The sequence below is a fragment of the Vigna angularis genome, chromosome 2, assembly GCF_016808095.1.
Source record: "Vigna angularis cultivar LongXiaoDou No.4 chromosome 2, ASM1680809v1, whole genome shotgun sequence".
Taxonomy (NCBI): Eukaryota; Viridiplantae; Streptophyta; class Magnoliopsida; order Fabales; family Fabaceae; genus Vigna; species Vigna angularis.
Window position 1 is genome coordinate 51,533,841 of NC_068971.1, and position 21,535 is coordinate 51,555,375.

The 21,535-nt window shown below is 34.2% G+C and overlaps 1 protein-coding gene across 1 annotated transcript; it reads right to left on the reverse strand.

Annotated features, from left to right (window-relative positions):
* Positions 1–14,440: 14,440 nt before the first annotated feature.
* On the reverse strand, positions 14,441–19,587 carry LOC108329394 (ubiquitin carboxyl-terminal hydrolase 4). The gene is made up of 6 exons (XM_017563571.2): positions 19,086–19,587; positions 18,214–18,330; positions 17,921–18,019; positions 16,158–16,349; positions 15,561–15,742; positions 14,441–15,155 (listed from the first exon to the last, which is right to left on the reverse strand). Exons 1-6 carry the CDS (start codon positions 19,200–19,202, stop codon positions 14,750–14,752), a joined length of 1,113 nt encoding a protein of 370 aa, XP_017419060.1. The 5' UTR covers positions 19,203–19,587; the 3' UTR covers positions 14,441–14,749.
* Between the last annotated feature and the right edge of the window lie 1,948 nt (positions 19,588–21,535).

A 21,535-nucleotide genomic window follows, 5' to 3' on the forward strand; every position in this document is an offset into this window, starting at 1 on the left:
AAATCAGTTTTCATTGTTGAAAAGTTGATGAAGGTGGTGATGTTGTTGGTGTCTGTTTTATGTGTAATACAGATAGTTTTAGTTTCAATGTTGATGACGAAAGGATGATTCCTTGTAACTTTGTTGTAGGTTTGGTCTGTTGTAATGAAATTAATGAAATGAATGAAATGGAAGAGTTGTTATAAATTCAGTCCATATACTGTGTACAAAATTACTGCTAAATTAGACAATTGTTATAATGGTAAATAATATTTATAGAATAAGCAGTTTCAATTTTGATTGTTACATTGCTGAGATACTATTGAATAAGCAGTTTCATTTGATAGCTAAATTACGAGCGCCCTCTACGGTCGCTGGACGAGCGTCCAGTAGCGGTCGTCCAACTACTAGCTCGCTGGACGAGCGTTCGGTGTGGTCGTCTTCCCTTGTCTAGCGCTCGTCCAACTACGTGCGTGCTGAAGAGCGTTCGTTGTGGTCGTCTTGCCTTGTGTAGCGCTCGTCCAACTACTAGATCGCTGGACGAGCGTTCGTTGTGGTCGTCTTCCGTTGTCTAGCGCTCGTCCAACTGCGTGCGTGCTGAAGAGCGTTCGTTGTGGTCGTCTTCCCTTGTGTAGCGCTCGTCCAACTACTAGATCGCTGGACGAGCGTTCGTTGTGGTCGTCTTTCCCTGTGTAGCGCTCGGCCAACTACTAGCTCGCTGGACGAGCGTTCGGTGTGGTCGTCCACTGTTGTATATAAGACGTCCGTCCAAGAAGGAAATTGTAATATAACGAAAACATTTTCATACATCCAAAACAGTTCCTGGTCATTGACAACAGCCGTTCCTGGTCATTGTAATACATCCAAAACCATACATAGTTGGCATCATTGTCATTTACAAAGCAGTAAAACAATCAACCTTGTTCCTTAGACTATTACATAACCAAAGTTCGTTAAACTTGGCATCATTGTCATTTATACAGACATCTATAGTTCAGCTTCCTCATCATTCATACACACTTCAGATAATTGCGATGATGGCATGATTGGTTCTTGGGTTGCTTTCGGGCAACGACTCCTGTTGTGCCCAACCTCCCTACATATCCCGCATCTCTTCCGCAAACCACCCTTGCTCACTCGTGAATCATCCTTTCTGATCTCCCACTGCTCCAGTCTTCTTTTCCTTTTAGGTCTTCCAGGCATAACCTTTTTCCTAGGAGGCATGACATCCGGATGTGGTGTTAGGTCCCACATGTTGTTGCCGTTGATGGGATATACGATTGATGCATAGGTTTCTTCATAGGTGGACTTTAGAAAGCAAGCCGGAATGAACTGCTGGCCATCAATATTAAGAAACTTCATTGCGGCAAGGGTGTGACAACATGGAATTCCTGTGATGGTCCATCTCCTGCAGGAGCATGAGAACTCGTCTATGTTTACAACAAATTTTTCTCCACTTTGGGAGACGTGTCTTACTTCAAACAGTTTGTGTGCTGACCAGCTATGAACAAATAAAAAATTTAAACAACACATTTTAGTGTCTGACATAAAGTTTACCAAGGAATGAATAAACATTTATGAAGCTATGAACAAAGTTGCCTAGGTATCCAATTCTTCGTTGCTTGGGATTCCTTTGTAAATCTGGCCTGCATCTTTGGACAAATTGGTCCTGAAAATGATTGTATCTTAGCCCTGTTTTTTGCCCATCTTTGCATTATGTATACCCTAATTTCTTCCAGCATTGTTATGATTGGTTTAGTCCTGGTGTGAACCAAGACACTGTTGAAAGCCTCACTGATATTGTTGACCAATGTGTCACATTTTGGTGTTGGACTGAATCTGGACCTTGACCAATATCTACAACAGATGATATATACACATGTTAAAACTGCAACTAATATGGACAAACATAAAATAATATACAAAGGGCAAAAATAATTAATACAAATTGTCAACCTTGGAGGGATGGCAATCAAATGCTTGAATGCGTCTTCATTTATATCTTTAATGTTTCTCATCTCCCTTTCCCAGTTTTGTGGATGAGTGGCAGTAGCTGCCCTCCACATCAGCTGTTTCAGATTTTTACCAGGAAACTTTTTCCTAAAGTTTGAATATAAGTGTCTTACACAAAATCTCTGGTCAACACCTGGGAGTAACTGTTGTATGGCTGGTAGTAGACCCTGTGGTGTTAACGTAAATGACTTATCACCATATCAAATTAATCAACCAATATACGAAAGAAGCAATTTAAATATGATTATTACCTTTTGTTGGTCCGAGACAAAAGTAATTGAAGAACACACTTCTCCACCACCAAGATCATCAATTAAAAGTTCCAAAAACCACATCCATGAATCTTTGTTTTCGACTTCTACCACCGCATATGCAATGGGCAACATTTGATCATTTCCATCCCTCCCAACAGCCGTCAACAGCTCACCACCATACTTCCCTTTCAAAAAGGCTCCATCTATCATAAAGACTTTCTACTTCTACTTCTGCTTCGACATTACCATCTACATCACCATCTATATCACATTCAACACTCACATCTACTAGGTCCTCTAAGCACTCATTAATTCCATGTACATCACCTTCTTCAGTAGATGTACTCCAACTACAAACATAAACTTCATCCTCCACGACTCCTTCACACACATTCAACTCTTGCTCTTCTTCAACCTCATGCAACTCTTCTACGTGACCATGACCTTCAACCTCTACTTCAACAGCACCACCATCTTCTTCACCCTCGTTCACCTCTTGTAACTCACCATCAACTACATCATTTACTTCAACACTGTCACCATCTTCTTCACAAACATTGACCTCTTGTAAGTCACCATCACCTTCACCATTTACTTTAACAGAATCACCATCTTCTTCAACCTCTTTTTGTACTGTACCATTACCTTCAACTTCTCCTTCAAGCATATGAATGACTTCGGGATCAGAAACTACATGGACAACGTATAAGTGAACTTCACCATTAAGCCTAGCTAAGTTAGCCATATGCATGGCACCTCTGTCATCAATCAATTGTTCCAACCTATTTTTCAACACTAAACCCCCTCCTAAACAGTACCATAAATCTTTAAAATTCTCATATCCTAAACTTTTGACTGCACTGACAATCACAAAAAAACTCCACGTGTCAGGGTCAAAGGACAAAGTTGTTGTCTCCCCTTCATACTTTAGGGTACTATCATTAATGAACTTTCCTCCATGGTGGAACACACACACAATAGCGTCCTCCATTACGCACAACACAAAATAAATATATCTACAGACCTATTATGAAAACATATCACGACAAAAAAAATATATATTAAAACAGGCACAGAGATCAAATAACTTTAAACATACGCACTCAGACAAAGTGAAATTAATTCAGTCCATACATGGGGGACCACCAAAATGCAATCAAAACCAGAGACCAAACCATACAGCAATGGGGGACCACCACAAGTGATTGTAGTTTCGATTGAATCAAAACGAATACAATAAAGCAGAAACACTTACCTCCACTGACCACGTGCTTCAGCTTCTTCCTTCCAACAACAAAAGGACCCACACACACCGCCCACTGCATGCACTCTGCCGCTTCAGTCTCGAACTTACGATCGCGATTTTTGGCCTCTCACGCGAACCCTAACAATAAAAACGTAAAACTTTTTCCCCAATCTCAGTTGCCCTTTTAATTTTTTCAAATTTCCTACTTTACCCTTACCGAAAACTGAATAAACACACGTGCATACCAATTATTTTATACAATAATCGTTTTAAATGCCACGTCTGCAGTCAACCATGCCACCTAACCAATACCGTAACGGCGTTTGTCCAAATTAACGGCAGGCCTGTAATTGATTCAATTTTACAAAAACAAGGACTCAATTGATACGCCGAAAAAAACGAGGACCTATTTGAAATTCAAGACCAAAATAGGGACCTACGGAGACATTAAACCATTAAAAAACTAAGATGGCATGTGGAGGAGAGAAAGCGAAGGGGCAAAAATGGAAGTGTGTGGTGTTGTGAAGGCATGTGATGTGAGTGAAGTTGTGAAGAGAAAAAGGTGCATTGGGTGGCACGGACAACCAGACAAACAGAGTCACGGGTTTACTAACTGTTCCATCTCAACCCGTGTTGGATTCATCTTCTACTTCATTCATCTTTCTTTATTATCTCTTTTTATATATACACATAAAGAAAATGACACTCCACACCACTAACACAATTTTTTTTTATTAAAAGAATTATTCCTTTAATATGATCCAATTATATATCTTCCAACGTATCTGACCTAATTCACAAAGTTATTTATTCACCCAAAAAAAAAACTGTCCTTTTAGTTCATTGACTGAATAAATAATTATATAATAATGTCCATCACGTGTAATATTAACTATTGAAAATTATAATATACCCGAAAAATAAAACATAGAGTTTTGATTTTAAGTAAAAAATATGCCTTACAAATATACTTTAATTTAAAATAATCAGAAAAAATAATATTTAAATATTTAAACAAATATATTATACAATAATTTATATGAGGAGCCATAAAATACGTGATTTTTCTTGTTTAAAATTTTTCTCATAATTAATCCTCTTGAGTATATTTAAAGTAGTTAACTATATATTTTTTTTTACGTCAAATCATAGTTAATGTAAATGAAAATATTGCATTTATATATTTCTTAACAATAACGATATAGAAAGATTGAAATTTGAGGGAAGGACAAAAACATATAAATTGATAAGTATAACTTATTTATTTTAATACATTTTATCGTCGGTCTCATAGATTTATAAATATATATATATATATATATATATATATATATATATATATATATATATATATATATATATATATATATATATATATATATATAAAGCTCTCTACATTCATAGTGTATTTTAATTAAATTATTTTATTGAAAAGATGTTTTTAACTAATGTATTTAAAATAATTATTAAAAGTTTAATAATATTTTTTATAAAATTTAATAATTATAATTCAACAATGTCTTTAAAAAAATTCTCAATCACTCACTACCTAATTACTTTAACCCACCTGAATTAATTTAACAGGTGTGACTTGGGATTTTGTTACGCGTTCGTGTGTGAAGTATTGGATGTTGGTTGTTAGAAAGGTAGACAACAGACACACGAGACGGCGTTTAATATGTGACGGTCAATGACGTACGGGCCCACCTACCCCCAAGGTTACAGTCTTGCAGATCGACCACCGTTCAGACATTTAGGCCCATTCCATAAATACATTATCGATATTAAAATCTTGGCCCATTCCATATCTCATAGGGGAAAGAGTTTTGCCATATGTATTAATAAATTTTCTCACAAACCTTATTACTATTTTATTAGAAGTATTGAATCGTCAATGTTTCTATATTTTAATAAATAAAAAATAATATAAATTTGTTATTAAAGTTTAAGAATGCTAATAAACTGTTGTTGTGAATGGAACATTATTCAAAGTGTTCTTATTTTAATGTTAAGAAAAGTTCTAATTAATTTTTACATAACTAATAATTAACATGATAATGGAAACTATATGATATAATAAAAATGTAACTTGTCGGTTTTCTTGCTAGTGCATTATGGTCTCATTACTGCAAAATTTTTGTGCAGAATACATTCTTCAGCTGAGTTTGGACTTTTGTTGCACCTAACAAGAGACTTGAGTAATTAAACTGAAATAAATAATTCATTGGAATGCACAAACCTTTCTGGATCATAGTTATTAAACGGCAGCAGCGGCTCAAGGTGTTGTTTGGTTGAGGGAATAAGGAAGATGAGAAAGATTTAAAATAATAGATTGATTGCTGAGAAATAAATGCTAAGAAATAATTTAAAAATTCATTGATCTAAAATATTATTATTATTTTCCTCTCTGTTTCTATCGTTGTATTCAAAATATTTCTGATTTACTTTTCATATACTTCAACTGGGTAACTTATTTTGATCCAACTATTTTTATCTTCTCTACCGAAAAAAAGCTTTAAGAGTATTTGAATAGGGGTTAAATATGTTTTTCGTCCCTTAAGTATCATACGATTTTTGGTTTAGTTTCTACACGAAACTTTTATGGCTTTTAATCCTCATAGTTTTAAAACTCTTACTATTAGTTCTTAAAAATGAACGACGTTAACTTTTATCTGATGTGGCAAACGACGAGGACACTCTTATGCCAGCTTCCATCTTCACTCTCTGACACGTTGGTTGTTTAATTTTTGAAATGAAATTAAGTATGTTTAATTTGGAGGAACCTTACTTCGTCATCTCTTATAAATGAAATTTTAAGAAGTTGGGTTATTTTTCATCATTGCAGTTGGGGGCAAAGAAAGTTGAGGAGATACATCTGAAGGTCGTCTTCTTGAGGAGGTAAGTTGATAGGTCTCGAAAAATTTCATCCATGAATTCTCGGTCAAGGTAGAGGCAATACTCATAATCTCAACACTAGAAAACCCTTATTTTTTTATTATTTCATTTTGGAAACAATTATAGAAACGTGAACCTCACCATCCTCCCAGATCTCCTTTCCCCTTATTTCCTAAACCTTGATAAATAACATTAACAGTGAACGATTACTTTCGTTTGTTGGGATTCTAAATTTGAAGAGTCAGAATTTGTTGGAATGCAGGGAAGTGGCAGTGGCGGTGGCGCTGCTTCGTCGTCTGCGCCGGTGAAGCAATATTTGCACGAGTTCTCTAAGCTGTTTCAGTACTATCTCGATAAATCTACCCCCCATTCCGCCTACAGATGGATTGGGACATTGGTCATGGCATCCATCTACGTCTTGCGTATTATTTACGTGCAGGCGTTTTACGTTGTCTCTTACGGCCTCGGAATCTACCTCCTCAATCTCTTGATGGTTTTCGATCCCCTTTGATTGATCCACAGCTCAATCTCTCCAAATTAAACATACTTAATCTCATTTCAAAAATTAAACAACCAACGTGGCAGAGAGTGAAGATGGAAGCTGGCATAAGAGTGTCTTCGCCGTTTGCCACATCACACAAAAGTTAACGTCGTTCATTTTTAAGGACTAATAGTAGGAGTTTCAAAACTATGAGAACTAAAAGCCATCAAAGTTTTGAGTAGGAACTAAACCCAAAATCGTGTGATACTTAAGGGACGAAAAACATATTTAACCCATTTGAATAGTGTACCATACACTTGTGCAGGACCGGTCAGGAAACAGGATGACCGATACAAATCTTAAATAATCTTAAATATAATTTCTAATCATAAGTTAGTTTTATTTATTAAACATAAGATAGTTATTATAATTTTGGTAATCATAAATCTATTTTGAAATTTATAAATATAAATATAAATATATAAATATAAATATGAGATAAAGAAATAGGTAATTTGATTTTAAGATTTTATTCTATGATAACTAATTGGTTAGATTACTAAATTAAGTGTTTGAGTGCTTTTGACACCATCTGTACAGTTTTGGAATTCAAACAGCATAAAAAAAATTAATTAATGATATCCAAGATAAAGCTAAGTGACCTAAAGAGAAGTATGAAAGAGTTTTGACTGTGATATCCGATGTCACAGCCAAAACAATTTCTAATTTGTGTGACTCTTTGTTGTGTCTTGCACTTTTCGAGGTGTGAATCAGAAATACTTTTTCTCATGTAGCTCACTCCATCAAAGTACACCAAAATATGTAGTTATAGTAGCAGAGGGTGAACTGGTCCAGAATAGGACGGTACCCTGAACACCTTGTGGTGTGGTCCAAAGTTTTTGATATCTTTTGCTTTCAATGTTTGTTCCCTTTCCTACTTTGGCTCTCTGCTTATTTATCCAATTCTACTATCAAAGGGAAATTGGTTTGGGTGGAAATAAATAAAACACATGACTATGAGTTTGATTCCAAAAGAAGACAACAATCAAACAGATGAAAGGTTTCAGAAAAAAGCTTTAGCCCTTTAGCTAAGGTCTAGTCAACATTTCAGAGTACTGAGGCAACAAATCAATAGGCTGTCGAATGTTATGACTCAGATCCCAAGAAACTCTTATATTCGACCCCTAATCTATAAAAGTAATTAACTGTATCCTGTTTTAAATCTTGTTATTGTTATACAGTACAGCATGAGAAACCAGAAGATGTTTCTGCATCCTTGTTTGGGCTGTGATCTTGATTAGTTTACCCCATGTTCAATTTTTCAATGAATGAGGTTCTGTAGGTTCCACATTAGACATGAAAACCTTAAATTAACCTGGTTACGTGGACACACATATAATGGGTATTTTGAGTAGGAAAAACTTATATGTCTCTTTCTGTTTCTATTAGCTATTTCCTATTTCCACGTGAACAACCGGCCCCTTAGTCTACAATGAAAAGTGACAATCAAAACCTACAAAGTATGTTGGAAGTTACTTCTTCAGAAGTGATATGGTTAAGATTCCAAGTTAACGTTTTCCAGACGTTGGTTCCAGATGTGTTTTGGTTAACAACGGAAGTTTGCTGTCCTAGATAGCGAGTGTCTGTGGATAGAATTCAGATTTTAAGGTATACATATACATAACTATCTGTTGGAGATTTTCTCAGTAAAAGCTACATCTTTTATTAAATTGATGAACACTTTAAATACAGCAAAAAATTCAAACTGCACAAAGTATAAAAGTAGGAATACATGAGACACGATTCCATGTTTAACAACTTCCTAAAAAATTTGAAACTGACTAAGTCAAACATCTTTTAAAAAATAAAACAGAAATTAAATGAAAGAGTAAATTGTTGTAACTGCTGCTGCAACTGAAGTATAACTTTAACACTCCTTCTTACTTTGGTTGCTGCAAACTCCAAACTTTTTTCTAAGAAATTCAAACTTGCTTTTTGGTAAAGGCTTGGTAAATATATCAACAAGTTGCAATTTATATTTGGAAGATGTCAAGCTAACTCTACCTTCTTTTTGCACTTCTCTGAGAAAGAATAATTTGATATTGAAATGTTTGGTTTTTCCATGAAAAACAGGATTGCTTGAAATAGAAATAGCAGCGGGATTGTCAACAAATATTTTAGTGCATTTTTCTTGCTTCATATTTAAATCGACTAGAATCTTTCTTAACCACAAGGCTTGATTTACAGTAGCGTTGGCTGCAATAAATTCAGCTTCTACAGTATATTGTGCTACAGTGTTTTGTTTTTTACAGCACCATGAGAACACACATGATCCAAACAAGAAACAGTGCGAGCCTCCCCAGAATATCCTTGCAGTGTATCATCCTGACTTGCAAAAAATTTGATTCCAAAATTTAATGTTCCTTTCACATACCTCAGAACTCTTTTTGCAGCAATAAGATGTGTCTCAGTTGCACAATTTGTAAATCTAGATAATAGACTTACAGAATGTAAGATATCAGGTCTAGTAGTTGTTAAGTACATTAAGCAACCAACTAGACTTCTATAAAAAGTTTCATCAACTAGTTCGACTTCATCCTTTTTGCTCAACTTTTCCTTCTGGCACATTGGAGTATCTACGCTCTTGCATTCATCCATTTTAAACTTTTTTAGAATTTCTTTAATATACTTCTTTTGACAGATGAATACTTCTTCATTTTTCTGATTTATTTCCATTCCTAGAAAATAAGCCATTTCCCCCAAATCTGTCAAAAATTTGCTTCATATCTTCTTTGAATTTTCTCACTAGTTCTTCATTGCTTCCTGTAACCAGCAAATCATCCACATATAATGAGATAAAAATGAAATGTATTTCATCACCTTTAATGTAGAGAGTAGCTTCATTAAGACTTCTCTTGAATCCCAATTTCATCAAGTACTCATCGATTCTGTTGTACCATGCTCTAGGGGCCTGTTTTAGGCCATATAAAGCCTTTTTAAGCAAATACACATCATCTTCTTGCCCTTTCACAATGAAACCTTCAGGTTGTTCAACATAAATCTCCTCTTCCAATAAACCATTTAAGAATGCTGACTTAACATCAAGTTGGTAAACTTTCCAACCCTTTTGTACCGCTATTGCAAGCATAAGTCTGATTGCGTCTAATCTGGCAACAGGAGCAAAAGTGTCAGAAAAATCAACACCAAAAATTTGAGCATACCCTTTTACAACAAGTCTCGCTTTATGCTTGTTGATTGAGCCATCAGGATTCAACTTTGTTCTAAATACCCACTTCACACCAATCACTTTTCTATTTGTGGGTCTTCTCACCAACTTCCACGTTTCATTTTTTTCAATCATTAAGAGTTCTTCTTTCATTGCTGCAATCCATTTGGAGTCTTTTTCTGCTTCCCAAAAATCTGTTGGTTCAAGTACAACCACATTACATCTTTGGTAAATATCAGAAATTGATCTCATACCTCTAATTGGAATGCCATCAATCAGATCATTTGTATCAAGTTGAGATTTTGAAACTTGATCATGAAATTCAGCCACTTGTTCTTCATCCCACTCATCATTTTCCATGAAATGAACATCTCTGCTTATTAAAATTTTCCTAGTGTTTGGTTGGAAAATTCTATAAGCTTTAGAGTTTGAGCTATACCCGACAAAAATCCCTGCTTCTGCTTTTTTGTCTAACTTATCTCGTTTTATTTGTGGAATATAAACAAAATACAAGCAACCAAATACTTTGAGATTTTTCAGAAAGGGTTTAAAACCATACCAGGCTTCATATGGAGTTTTCTTTATGACAACTTTTGTGGGAAGCCTGTTAAGAAGGAAAACTACAGTGTGTGCAGCTTCAGCCCAATACTCTTTTGGCAAATGTTTCTCAAACATTAAACATCGAGCCATTTCCATAATGGTGCGGTTCTTTCTTTCACTGACTCCATTTTGTTGTGGAGTATATGGTGTTGTGGAGTATATGGTGTTGTGAGTTGGTGTTCGATTCCCGCTTCTTCACAAAAAGAATTAAATTGATTTGAAGTGTACTCCTTGCCGTTGTCAGATCTCAATGCTTGGATTTTATAACTACTTTGTGTTTCAATCCATTGCTTGAATTTCCAAAATATACTAGCAACTTCTGACTTGTATTTAAGAAAATATATCCAACACATTCTGGAGTAGTCATCTATAAAAATCAAAAAATACCTGCTGCCATTTAGAGATGGAGTGCTGTGAGGTCCTGCCACATCTGTGTGTATCAATTGCAACTTTTCTGTAGCTCTCCAAGTTGACTGTTTGAATGGAAGTCTTGATTGCTTTCCTTGTTGACAAGTTCTACAGTCTGGAATTTCAGATTCAAGACAAGGGAGATCTTGAACCAATTTCGTTCTTTGCAGATTCACAACTGCTGGATGATTGAAGTGTCCAAGCCGCTTGTGCCAAACTTCAGTGTGGACATTTGTTGCAGAGAATGTTGTTTGCTCCTCCTTCATTGAATCAAGCGCAAAGCTTTTTCCTTTCATTTGTACATTGAATACCTCATTGTTATTTGTATCTTTGATCAAACACTTATCACTTTCAAAAATGACTTTGAAACCTTTTTGAATCAACTGTCCAACACTCATCAAATTTTGACTGATGTTAGGTACAAATAACACATCTTTGATAAGTTTTGTACCTGAAACACTTTCAATTTCTACTGTGCCTTTTCCTTTGACTTCAATATATTCTCCATTTCCAATCTTTACTTTGGAAATCACAGAAGTATCCAATTTCTTAAAGAGATCACGATCAAATGTCATATGATTAGTGCAACCACTATCAATTAGCCACTTCTCACTTGAATTGGGAATGGCAAGGCAAGTGGCCACAAAAAGTTGCTTTCTTCATCAGCAACTTGGGCAACATTCTTTTGTTGGACATTCTCTTGTGTGACTATCTTTTGCTGATTGTTGCTTCTGCAAATTCTTTGATGATGTCCCATTTTCAAGCATTTTTCACATTGTTGGTCTGGTTTTCTCCAACACTTTGAAGATGGATGATTTTTTCTTCCACAATGTTTACAAGGAGAGAAATCAGGATTGTCCCTGTAACTTTCAAATTTTTTTTCTTTTCGCCCATAACTTGAGCTAGCCTTCGCAGCCAGTGCTCCTTCAATAGATCCTTCAGACCTCATAAGCCTTATTTGTTCTTGTGCCTGCAACGCATTCAACAATTCTGCCAAACTAATATTGGACAGATTTCTGGAGTTTTCCAGGGAAGTAATGGTAGCTTCAAACCTTTCAGGAATAGTTACAAGAATTTTTTGTACTAATCTGGAATCAGAAAATTCAGAACCAAGTAATCTTTCTTTGTTTGCGATTTTGAGTAATTTGTCAAAGTACTCCTTCACTGTCTCAGATTCATCCATCTTCTGGAATTCAAACTCCCTAATAAGATTTAGAATTTTCATTCCTTTAATCCTTTCATCGCCTTCATACTCCTTTTTTAAGAAATTCCAAACTTCTAATGCTGATTTTATCGTCATGATTCTGAGAAAGATTTCAAGAGAGACAACAACAAATAATGAAGCTCGTGCCTTTGATTTTCTTGATTTTCTCTCCTTATGAGTTTTGATCTATGCCACTGGTGGGTTTGTAGGTGATGGAAGAACTTCATACTCCTCTTCCACAGCTTCCCAGAGATCATTTGCCTCAAGATGAGCCTCCATCCTTGCTGCCCAGACATGATAGCCTTCACCGTCAAAAACGGGTGGTGCCAGTGCCGTGTATGGTGTTTCTAAATCCATAGAGATTAAAAATGATTTCCCACAGGTCCCTCAAGAAGAGAGTTCCGATACCAATTTGTTGGAGATTTTTTGAGTAAAAGCTACATCTTTTATTGAATTGATGAACACTTTAAATACAACAAAAAATTCGAACTGCACAAAGCATAAAAGTAGGAATACATGGGACACGAATACATGGGACACGATTCCATGTTTAACAACTTCCTAAAAAATTTGAAACTGACTAAGATGTTTGAAACAGTCAAACATCTTTTAAAAAATAAAACAGAAATTAAATGAAAGAGTAAATTGTTGTAACAACTGAAGTATAACTTTAACACTATCTTTGAAGGACTATGCATATAACAGTATATATGTAAACTTCTGCATCATTACTCCGAAGGGCACAGATTAAATGTTTCTAGCTTAAGCTCTTTCAATGTCTTTGGCTAGACAGAAGTAAAGCCTAGTCTTTTAGGCATTGCATTTTTCAGATATTTGTGAAGAAAGTGTTAGAAGTCATCTTCCAAGAGCTTAACTTTGTTTATGCAGGGCTATTGCAGAATGGAGAGTTCTCATATTTTAACCGATATAGTTTAAAATTAAATGTTTAGGAGGGAAGGAGATGCGGCACATCTTTTGTTTGTTCAACTACCGACAAACAATTTATAGAAAAATGCGTAACATTAAAGTGTAATATTGTATACAGAGTGTAATAAAAGTATAAGATGTGTGCATCAAATCTGGAATAAAATATCAGAGTGTTTTTAGAATGGCAGTTCTTGCATTCTTACAACGACAAATATAGAGAGAATTGAGATTGACAGACATGAAAACGTGAAGTGCAGATAAGTGTAGCATTTACAAAGCAGAATGCTTTAATGTAATTATGAAGGCTGTTGTTGAAAGTACCCCACCCAGTAAAGAAACAGTCAGAGAACAGGGGTTCCCATTTTCGTACTCGAGCCTCATTTTTAACTTGAAAAATAAAAAGAGCAATATGATATACAGCCTAACACAACACAAATATGACAACACCGCGCTACCATGGCCACTGGTCTCGCAAATACAATCTCATTTCAGACAATCTTGGATCCACCTTCCAACAATTCATTTCCTTAATGTTTTAGTTAGAAAGGAATCATCATGACTGGAACTTTTTATATATATTTAATACTATCATACACTGGCACCACGATTTTTAACATAGTAATCATCGATATACGACAAGACCCTTACTAAAATCTTTGAAATTCTAAATATTAATGCCGCTCTTTAATAATTATTCAAAAGAATTTGGAGTCAGGACATTTTTCATTTAAGTAGATTGTTTACTGTTTTATTTTAGGTTTTGTATTAATTATCCAATAAGACCCAATTAATTTCAAATCGTTATACTTATTCTATGCATATCTAAATTTTTACGGTAAATTATGTTAGATTGTGTAAAATTGGGCGAAATTGATTGTGGTGAATTGGTGGCAACCTAACTTAGTTTCTCTTGGTTGATGGAGTGGGCATGGCTGCCCTAGAAAATATTTGTTATCACACATTCTTATTTTACCCTCCCCATTTGTAAGTTGTTAAAATAAAAATGAAAAACAAAAATAAACGGATAAAATCCGTCAGAATTTATACACACACTAATGGATAAAAGATTACTACAATATAACTTTGAATTATACATGTCGATTAAGTTATATTCAGTGTTAATATAGTTACTTAGTCTTTACATATAAACCCTCAAAAGAAAGCTAGCTCGATCCCAGTAAAACTTAAATACTGATCAGACAGGACGTGACTTGCCATTTGATTGTGTTTCTATTGATTTAACGATTAAAATCGTGATTACACTGTCGGCGAAATTCATATACACTGCTCTTATTGCTAAAGAAAAGAAAGAAGGGAAAAAGGACAGTGCTTCCACTATCCACTGTACATGTGGACCGCTAAGTATACATTTTCACAACCCGTATCCTCTCGTTTAATCGCGTGTATAACTCCTCAAAGCAGGTTGAATAAAAGAAAGAAAAATAAATAACAATAAACAGATGAAAAACACAAGTCCAAATGATTCAAGTACCTAAAACTCGTTAGGCTCCTCCTTCTAGTTCCTGTCACCAGAGCCAATGCTCTCATAGAACAAAATGTAACCATGGTCTGTGTTGCTGGAATACTCTTGCGATGACCCAAAAAATGTCTGAACAGCAGACTCATCAATCATCTCAACATTTTCGTCATCAAAAAATAACCAGTGGTTGTGGCTTTTAACAAGGCTTACATAATGCCCGTGGTTGGGCCCACTCCCAACGTGAACAACTACTGCAAATAGAGAATACTCAATATCTGCATCTTCAACAGTATCGCTTAATTTCAGCTCAAGAGGGAAGACAACCCTGTAAGACAGCTTCTTGTAGCGTCCCAGTTGTTCAATGTATTTAAAACGCTTAAGGTGTATGACCAAGACGTGAGGTGGTTTCTTTATCTTCATTCTCTTCTGAGCTTCTTGCAAACTAATAATAATGATAGAAGGTTCACACCTTGGTTATCAGATCAGTAAACAGACAGAATAAAACAGACGAGACAACATTGGTCTTTTTACACACTGCACTAAAACCATCAAAAACTCATCTATATTTTTCCCACTAGCCAGAAACATGACGTCATAGTATTAGTTAAAAAAATCATTTATAGCAATCTATTTTTAATTAAAAAGAATAACAATATGCCAACAAATAATACATAACTTATAAGCCAGTTGAAATCTCTGCTTCATAACCAAAAAAATTCCTCCACTTAAATCAAATTAGTTGAACTGACCCTTTTCTTTCACAATCGATCTTATGAAGCCGTGTAAAGCTGACGCCACAAAAGTATTCAGGTAATTATAAAATCAAAGTTAGAAGTCAAGTTTATACCTGCAGCACTTGTCACAAAAAAATTTGTCTTCAGCATTCAATGTCTCCGTTGAACTGAAGTTTTTCAAACAACTTGTAATTGAACTGTTTTGTTCAATATCAAGGCTCAAGTCAAAAAATATTTCATCCCTAGCTGTCACAGTTTCACAACGCAGGCACCTAGTTTCGTTGGTGAGTATTCCCTGACCAAATCAATTCATAAAAATGAGATTTCTAAAAGGGGACGAGAGGGAGGGAATGCGGTAGATTTAATGCAATACAAAGTTCAAGTTTATAGAATTCCAAGCTTTGCCACAAACAACACAGTAGGACAGTTATCAGGTGCTGCTTGGAAGCTATTGTAAGTTAAGTAACTGTGAAAGAGTTATTTACCATGTTGTATAACAGTTATACATGGATTCCATAAATAGGATGACAGATTATTAGGAGTGAGTATGTTCAATTGCAAGAGTTGGTTTGATAGAGGTGACGACTTGGTGGGCCTCTGTTAGTGTCATATATTCTGGCTTAATTCCAGAATTCTATCAATAAAACCTTATAGTTTGTGTCTAAACCCTTACGTTTAACACAACATACTAAAATAAAGCATTAAGTCACCTGAAAATTTTTGTGCACCCAAGTAACTAAAGGCTCTTTTTTAGCACCATTAGGTAGTCCATTATTAGGTCCATTTGCAGCCTTTTCAGAAGGTGGTGATGTTTCTTGATCATGTTTGGCAGCAGACTTGGCCTCTTTCACCAGGATGTCAACAAGTTCATTTAGCAAAAAGTTCAAGAATTCGTGAGCATCCTACCAAAAAATAAAGTAGATTCATAATGACATTATTGTTTTCTAATCTTAAATGGTGCGTGTGTGTGTGTTTTCAAAAACAAAAACTAGAAGAATAAGAGACATCGTTCAATAAACAGTACACTGACCCAATAAACAGAATTAACAATACATTTATAAATAATGAATGATATAAACCTACAACAAATTGAGATGTATATGTTGTGCATGTTCAATATACACACATATACATAGATCTCCACACTGGTAAGATATTGTCCGCTTTGGACTAAGCCCTCACGGATTTGCTTTTGGTACCACTCCAAAAGGCCTCTTACCAAGGGAGGTATCTTAACAATACATTTATAAATAATGAATGATATAAACCTACAACAAATTGAGATGTATATGTTGTGTATATTCAATATACACACATATACATAGATCTCCACACTGGTAAGATATTGTCCGCTTTGGACTAAGCCCTCACGGATTTGCTTTTGGTATCACTCCAAAAGGACTCTTACCAAGGGAGGTATCTTATGTGTATATAAACCCATATTTATTTCTTATTTTATCCGATGTGGGACTTTGTTTGTATCCAACATCCTCCCCTCAAACAAAGGATTATGGTTCTTCTACCTCCCCTATAACAGAAGTTTTTTTTTTTCGATCACCAGACCTGACCCATGGGTTGTGATACCAGATGTTGTGTATGTTCAATATACACACATATCCATAGATCTCCATACTGGTAAGATATTGTCCACTTTAGGCTAAGCCCTCACAGATTTGCTTTTGGTACCACTCCAAAAGGTCTCTTACCAAGGGAGATATCTTATGTGTATATAAACCCATGTCTATTTCTTATTTTATCCGATGTGGGACTTTGTTTGTACCCAACAGTATAAACCCTTTATTTTGAACAAAACAAGTTATCATTATTTAACCCAATGAACGAAACTGGAAGATCAACTAAATCAAGGTGCAATGCTCCAAGTTTCAAAAGACTAGTACATGTATCTAGCACTTTAACAAGTTCAAAACAAAAATTTCCAATCACAAGTTCAAAACACAATTATACAGTAAAGGTTAACAAGAAGATAACAATTACAATTGTAAGTTTCTAATACATAATACCATTCTGTCCAAGGTTAATTCAAGAATCCAATTTACAGTATTACAGCCCATGATTCTCAGTTCCAATCATTAACCATGCCCTAAACTTCAAGTTTCGCTAAGATCCAGCCCATAACTCTCAGTTCCAGTCATTAACCATGCCTTCAACTTCAAATTTCGCTACAAGATGTAAATCTAAACCATTTTTCTATCAATAGTGTCCCAGTGGCAACAAAATGCTAAGACTAATATTTAGATTGGATGCGACTCACGAGCAGCTAAGTAGGGACATACACAAAAGACTTCTGCACAGATAGGATCAAAACATGCAGACACATAAACATAGCCCAATACTGTACACCTGTAAACATTCTGTGTTATTACCGTAAAAGAAAACTAAGTTTCATATTTCTAGAATAATCTCCATCTGCCTTGAGTGCCCATTCTTGACAGTTTAAGTTTTAAGCAGATACCTGGTGCATATAGCTACGGAAGAGTTCATTCTGTTTTTTCAACCTCTGAACAAATCGTTTGGGAGCAATAACACCTGTTTTCTTCTTCTGAGAACTTATCTATACCAAACGAAACAATATAGGTTAACCTAATAGCATGAAAGAAAGAAATAAGCAGATAAGAGTATTAGATGGAGAAAGAAAGACATAAAGCCTGTTTTGTCTGAAGATAACACAAACTAATAGCAAATCATGCACCACTCAATCAAGTAAGAACTGTGAAGAGGCCCAACGAAAGAAAAACCAAATTTTACCTGTGAAAATAAGTCTGCCAAGCAAGTCAAAAGATTTTCCTCACCATCTGCCAAGCTCTTGTTATTTGCATAATACTCTAGCAGTTGTTCTCGAAAAGGAACACAGAAGTACAGTGCCTGTAGACAGAGAAAAAAAGACTGATTTTTAGTGTACAACTGTTCAAATGGTTACGACGTATTCAATATCCAATCTAGTATACGTGACAAACTACTGCTATCGAAACATAACTCATCAGAATAGGAAGACTCTTTACGGTGAAGGTAAGACAAATCCCATTACATCTGTCTGTCTATTTTGAATGGCTGGTAAGCCGTCTACAATTTTCAGTATTCTTTCCAATTATCAGAAATGACAATCAGTTCTGCTATTTATTGAGTAGACCAAATTCAAGTTAAAGACAAGGAAAATAAAGCACATACATTAATGCAATACTCGAAAGAAAATGACAAGCCACTTTTTCGGTCAATGAAAACAATTTGCTCACTCACACGAAACAAAAATACAAGGAGGTACGGGGTTTCGCAGGCGTATATGACAGACGAATCCCGAACGTTTATCTACGTCTTTCAATCCCATCCTCTGTAGTTTCTTCTTTACAATAAAAAATCCCGTGGCAAACAAGAAAAAATGCCTATTCATATATTCATTCATGAACCAAGCCATTGAAAGTTAAACACATTGACCTTCTATCACGACGACATCTTTTTCCTCCACGTTTATAACTCAGAGAACACAGCCATCAAAATTTATCAGCGAGAACCATAAAAACCAAATCAGTCACATAATAATTAATTAATTAATTAATCGGCGATTTCCAAATAACACAATCGAATTCGAAATCGGATTAATAAGTGAGAGAATCGGCGAAGACCTGCAAAACGCTGTTGCAGTAACAAGTATTGCCGAAATTCTCGAGGCCAAAGTAGCGTTCCCCTTCGGGGAATTGGTCGCCGAGAGCTTTCTCGAGCTTGGAACCCGCAGCACCCATGAGCGCGTCGAACCGATCACCGCGATTCAGATCTTTATCCGGTTCAAATCAGTGAATCGCGTCGCACACCGCCATCGTCGAAGGCTCAATGGCTGTCTGTTCCTCTCTTCGCGCGTAGCATCGAATCGCTAGGGTTTGTTGCGCAGGGAATATCGCTTTCTGTTATCAATGGAAGTGGCGAGGGAAAGAGACAAGGAGGGTTTGGTTGGGAGGAAGAGCGAATGGCGATGGCGAAGCAATGGAGAAAATGCAAAGCAAAACGGCGTTTGAGAAAAATCTTGCGAAAATAAAGAGGAGAGGGGAAAAGTGATTACAGTTTTAGAACCCGCCACTATTGCCCTCCACAATATCCGTGACGTGACAGATTGTGTAAAAACGGTTCTAAGCATCAACTTTCAAATTCAAGTGTGCTTTTCATATAAAAAAATGTTTAAATATTTGTTTAGTTTCTCCAATTTCAAAGTTTATCAGCTGAATCAATATTCTTATTCTCGTATTTAAATAATTTTAAAATAAAAATGAATGTAATATTAACAATATAAAATTGAAACGAATTATCATATGAACAGCTTACAGTTACTAGATAAGCAAAAAATTTAACAGGAATTTTTAAAAAGAAAGATAAAACAAACATGTTTTAAATTAGAGTTAAATATGTTTTTATTTTTAATTTTTTTATTTTAATCCAATTTAGTTTTTAAATTTTATAAATATATAAGTTTAATTTTTTAAAATAAAATTTGTTAAATTTATTTTGATATTTTAAATACAATATTATCATGTTTTAAACAATAAATAAAATTTGATTAAAAAGATAAATTTACATATTTTTTAAATTTAAAAATTAAATCTGATCAAAATTTTGAAAAAAAATAACAATTTTTATTTTTATTTTAAGAAATTAAAAACATATTTAATTTTTTAAATTAAAATTATTTCAAATATTAATTTTGAATTTGGAAAATAATAAATTGAAACTAAAAATATATTTAAATAAAAAATTCGTATTTTCACACTAAATAATATAATTCACACCAAATACGATCCACAAAAATACAGATGGAAGAATTTCATGGAAGTGGAAATATGTATTTGTTAGAATTCTTTTCATAAGAGGTATATATGAAAAGAAATAGGAAATGTATATAACGGTGATATATTCAATAAATATATATTTACCTTTTTGTGATTTTGGTTGTTAAATGTATAATATTTTATTTATAACTTTAATGGGATGGGTTATAAGGTTATTAACTGTAGCATACTTATATTATATTCATCCTCGTGCATAGATATTTATTCGATAATTACCTTGTAATCCCTTTTCCATCTAATTATTATAAATGCGAAAGTTTCCATGTTATTGTTATTAATTATTTCATTATTAACTATTATTATTATTATTATTATATCTTTTAAATTATTAAAGTAAGATTGTAATAAATTCTAAGATATGATTATGTTTGAAAAAACCGATCGTGACTATTAGTTAATTCATTATGTTAGAAAAACACACATTTATTTATGTTTTTTTCAAGTTAAAATATAAAAAGGTGATTAATATGATTGTATTGAAAAAAAAATACATAAATCATAATATTTATAACATAATTGATTATGTGTTTGGATGTGAATAACAGAATATAGTATAAATAATTTTCATTTAATCCTAGAAAAAACAAAAATGACAGTCATGCATGTCAAAGCAAACACACATAAATAAGAAAGAAAATAGGTTCATGATGAGGAATAATACCATATACACTTTTATATTCATTTGACATAGAATATAACGATAAAATGATTATAAAAGTATAAAATTTGGTATTTTTTCAAGAAAAAAAAAAGTAAGTAGAATAATATAAAATGAATGTAAAAAAGTTAGGTGTATCAAAAAATAATTTTTCTTTCAGAATTATAAAAGTAGGACAACATGTTCTTTTCAAAAATTATAGTCATCTATTTTTTTTCTTGTTCAACTACTCTCTAATGTGCAACATTCAACTTGTGAAGATGCAGTAAAATAAAAAATCACCAATATGAAATAAATTAAAATGGTAGGATTTTATATTTGGGAAAATGAAGTGTTTGCCTTATAACCCTTTATTAACGAATATTCAAAACCACTCTGGTTAATAATTATTAGGGTTAAATATGTTTTTATTTCCTATATTATCACGCGATTTTGGTTTTCATCCCTCTTTCAAACTAAGGTACATTTTAGTCCTCCTCCTTAAGGAAACTTTGATTTTAGTCCTCCAAAATTAACACTGTTAAAAACCAGCTAACGTGGCTAACGGTAGACTGACATGATTTTCTTTTCTTGCTCTGAG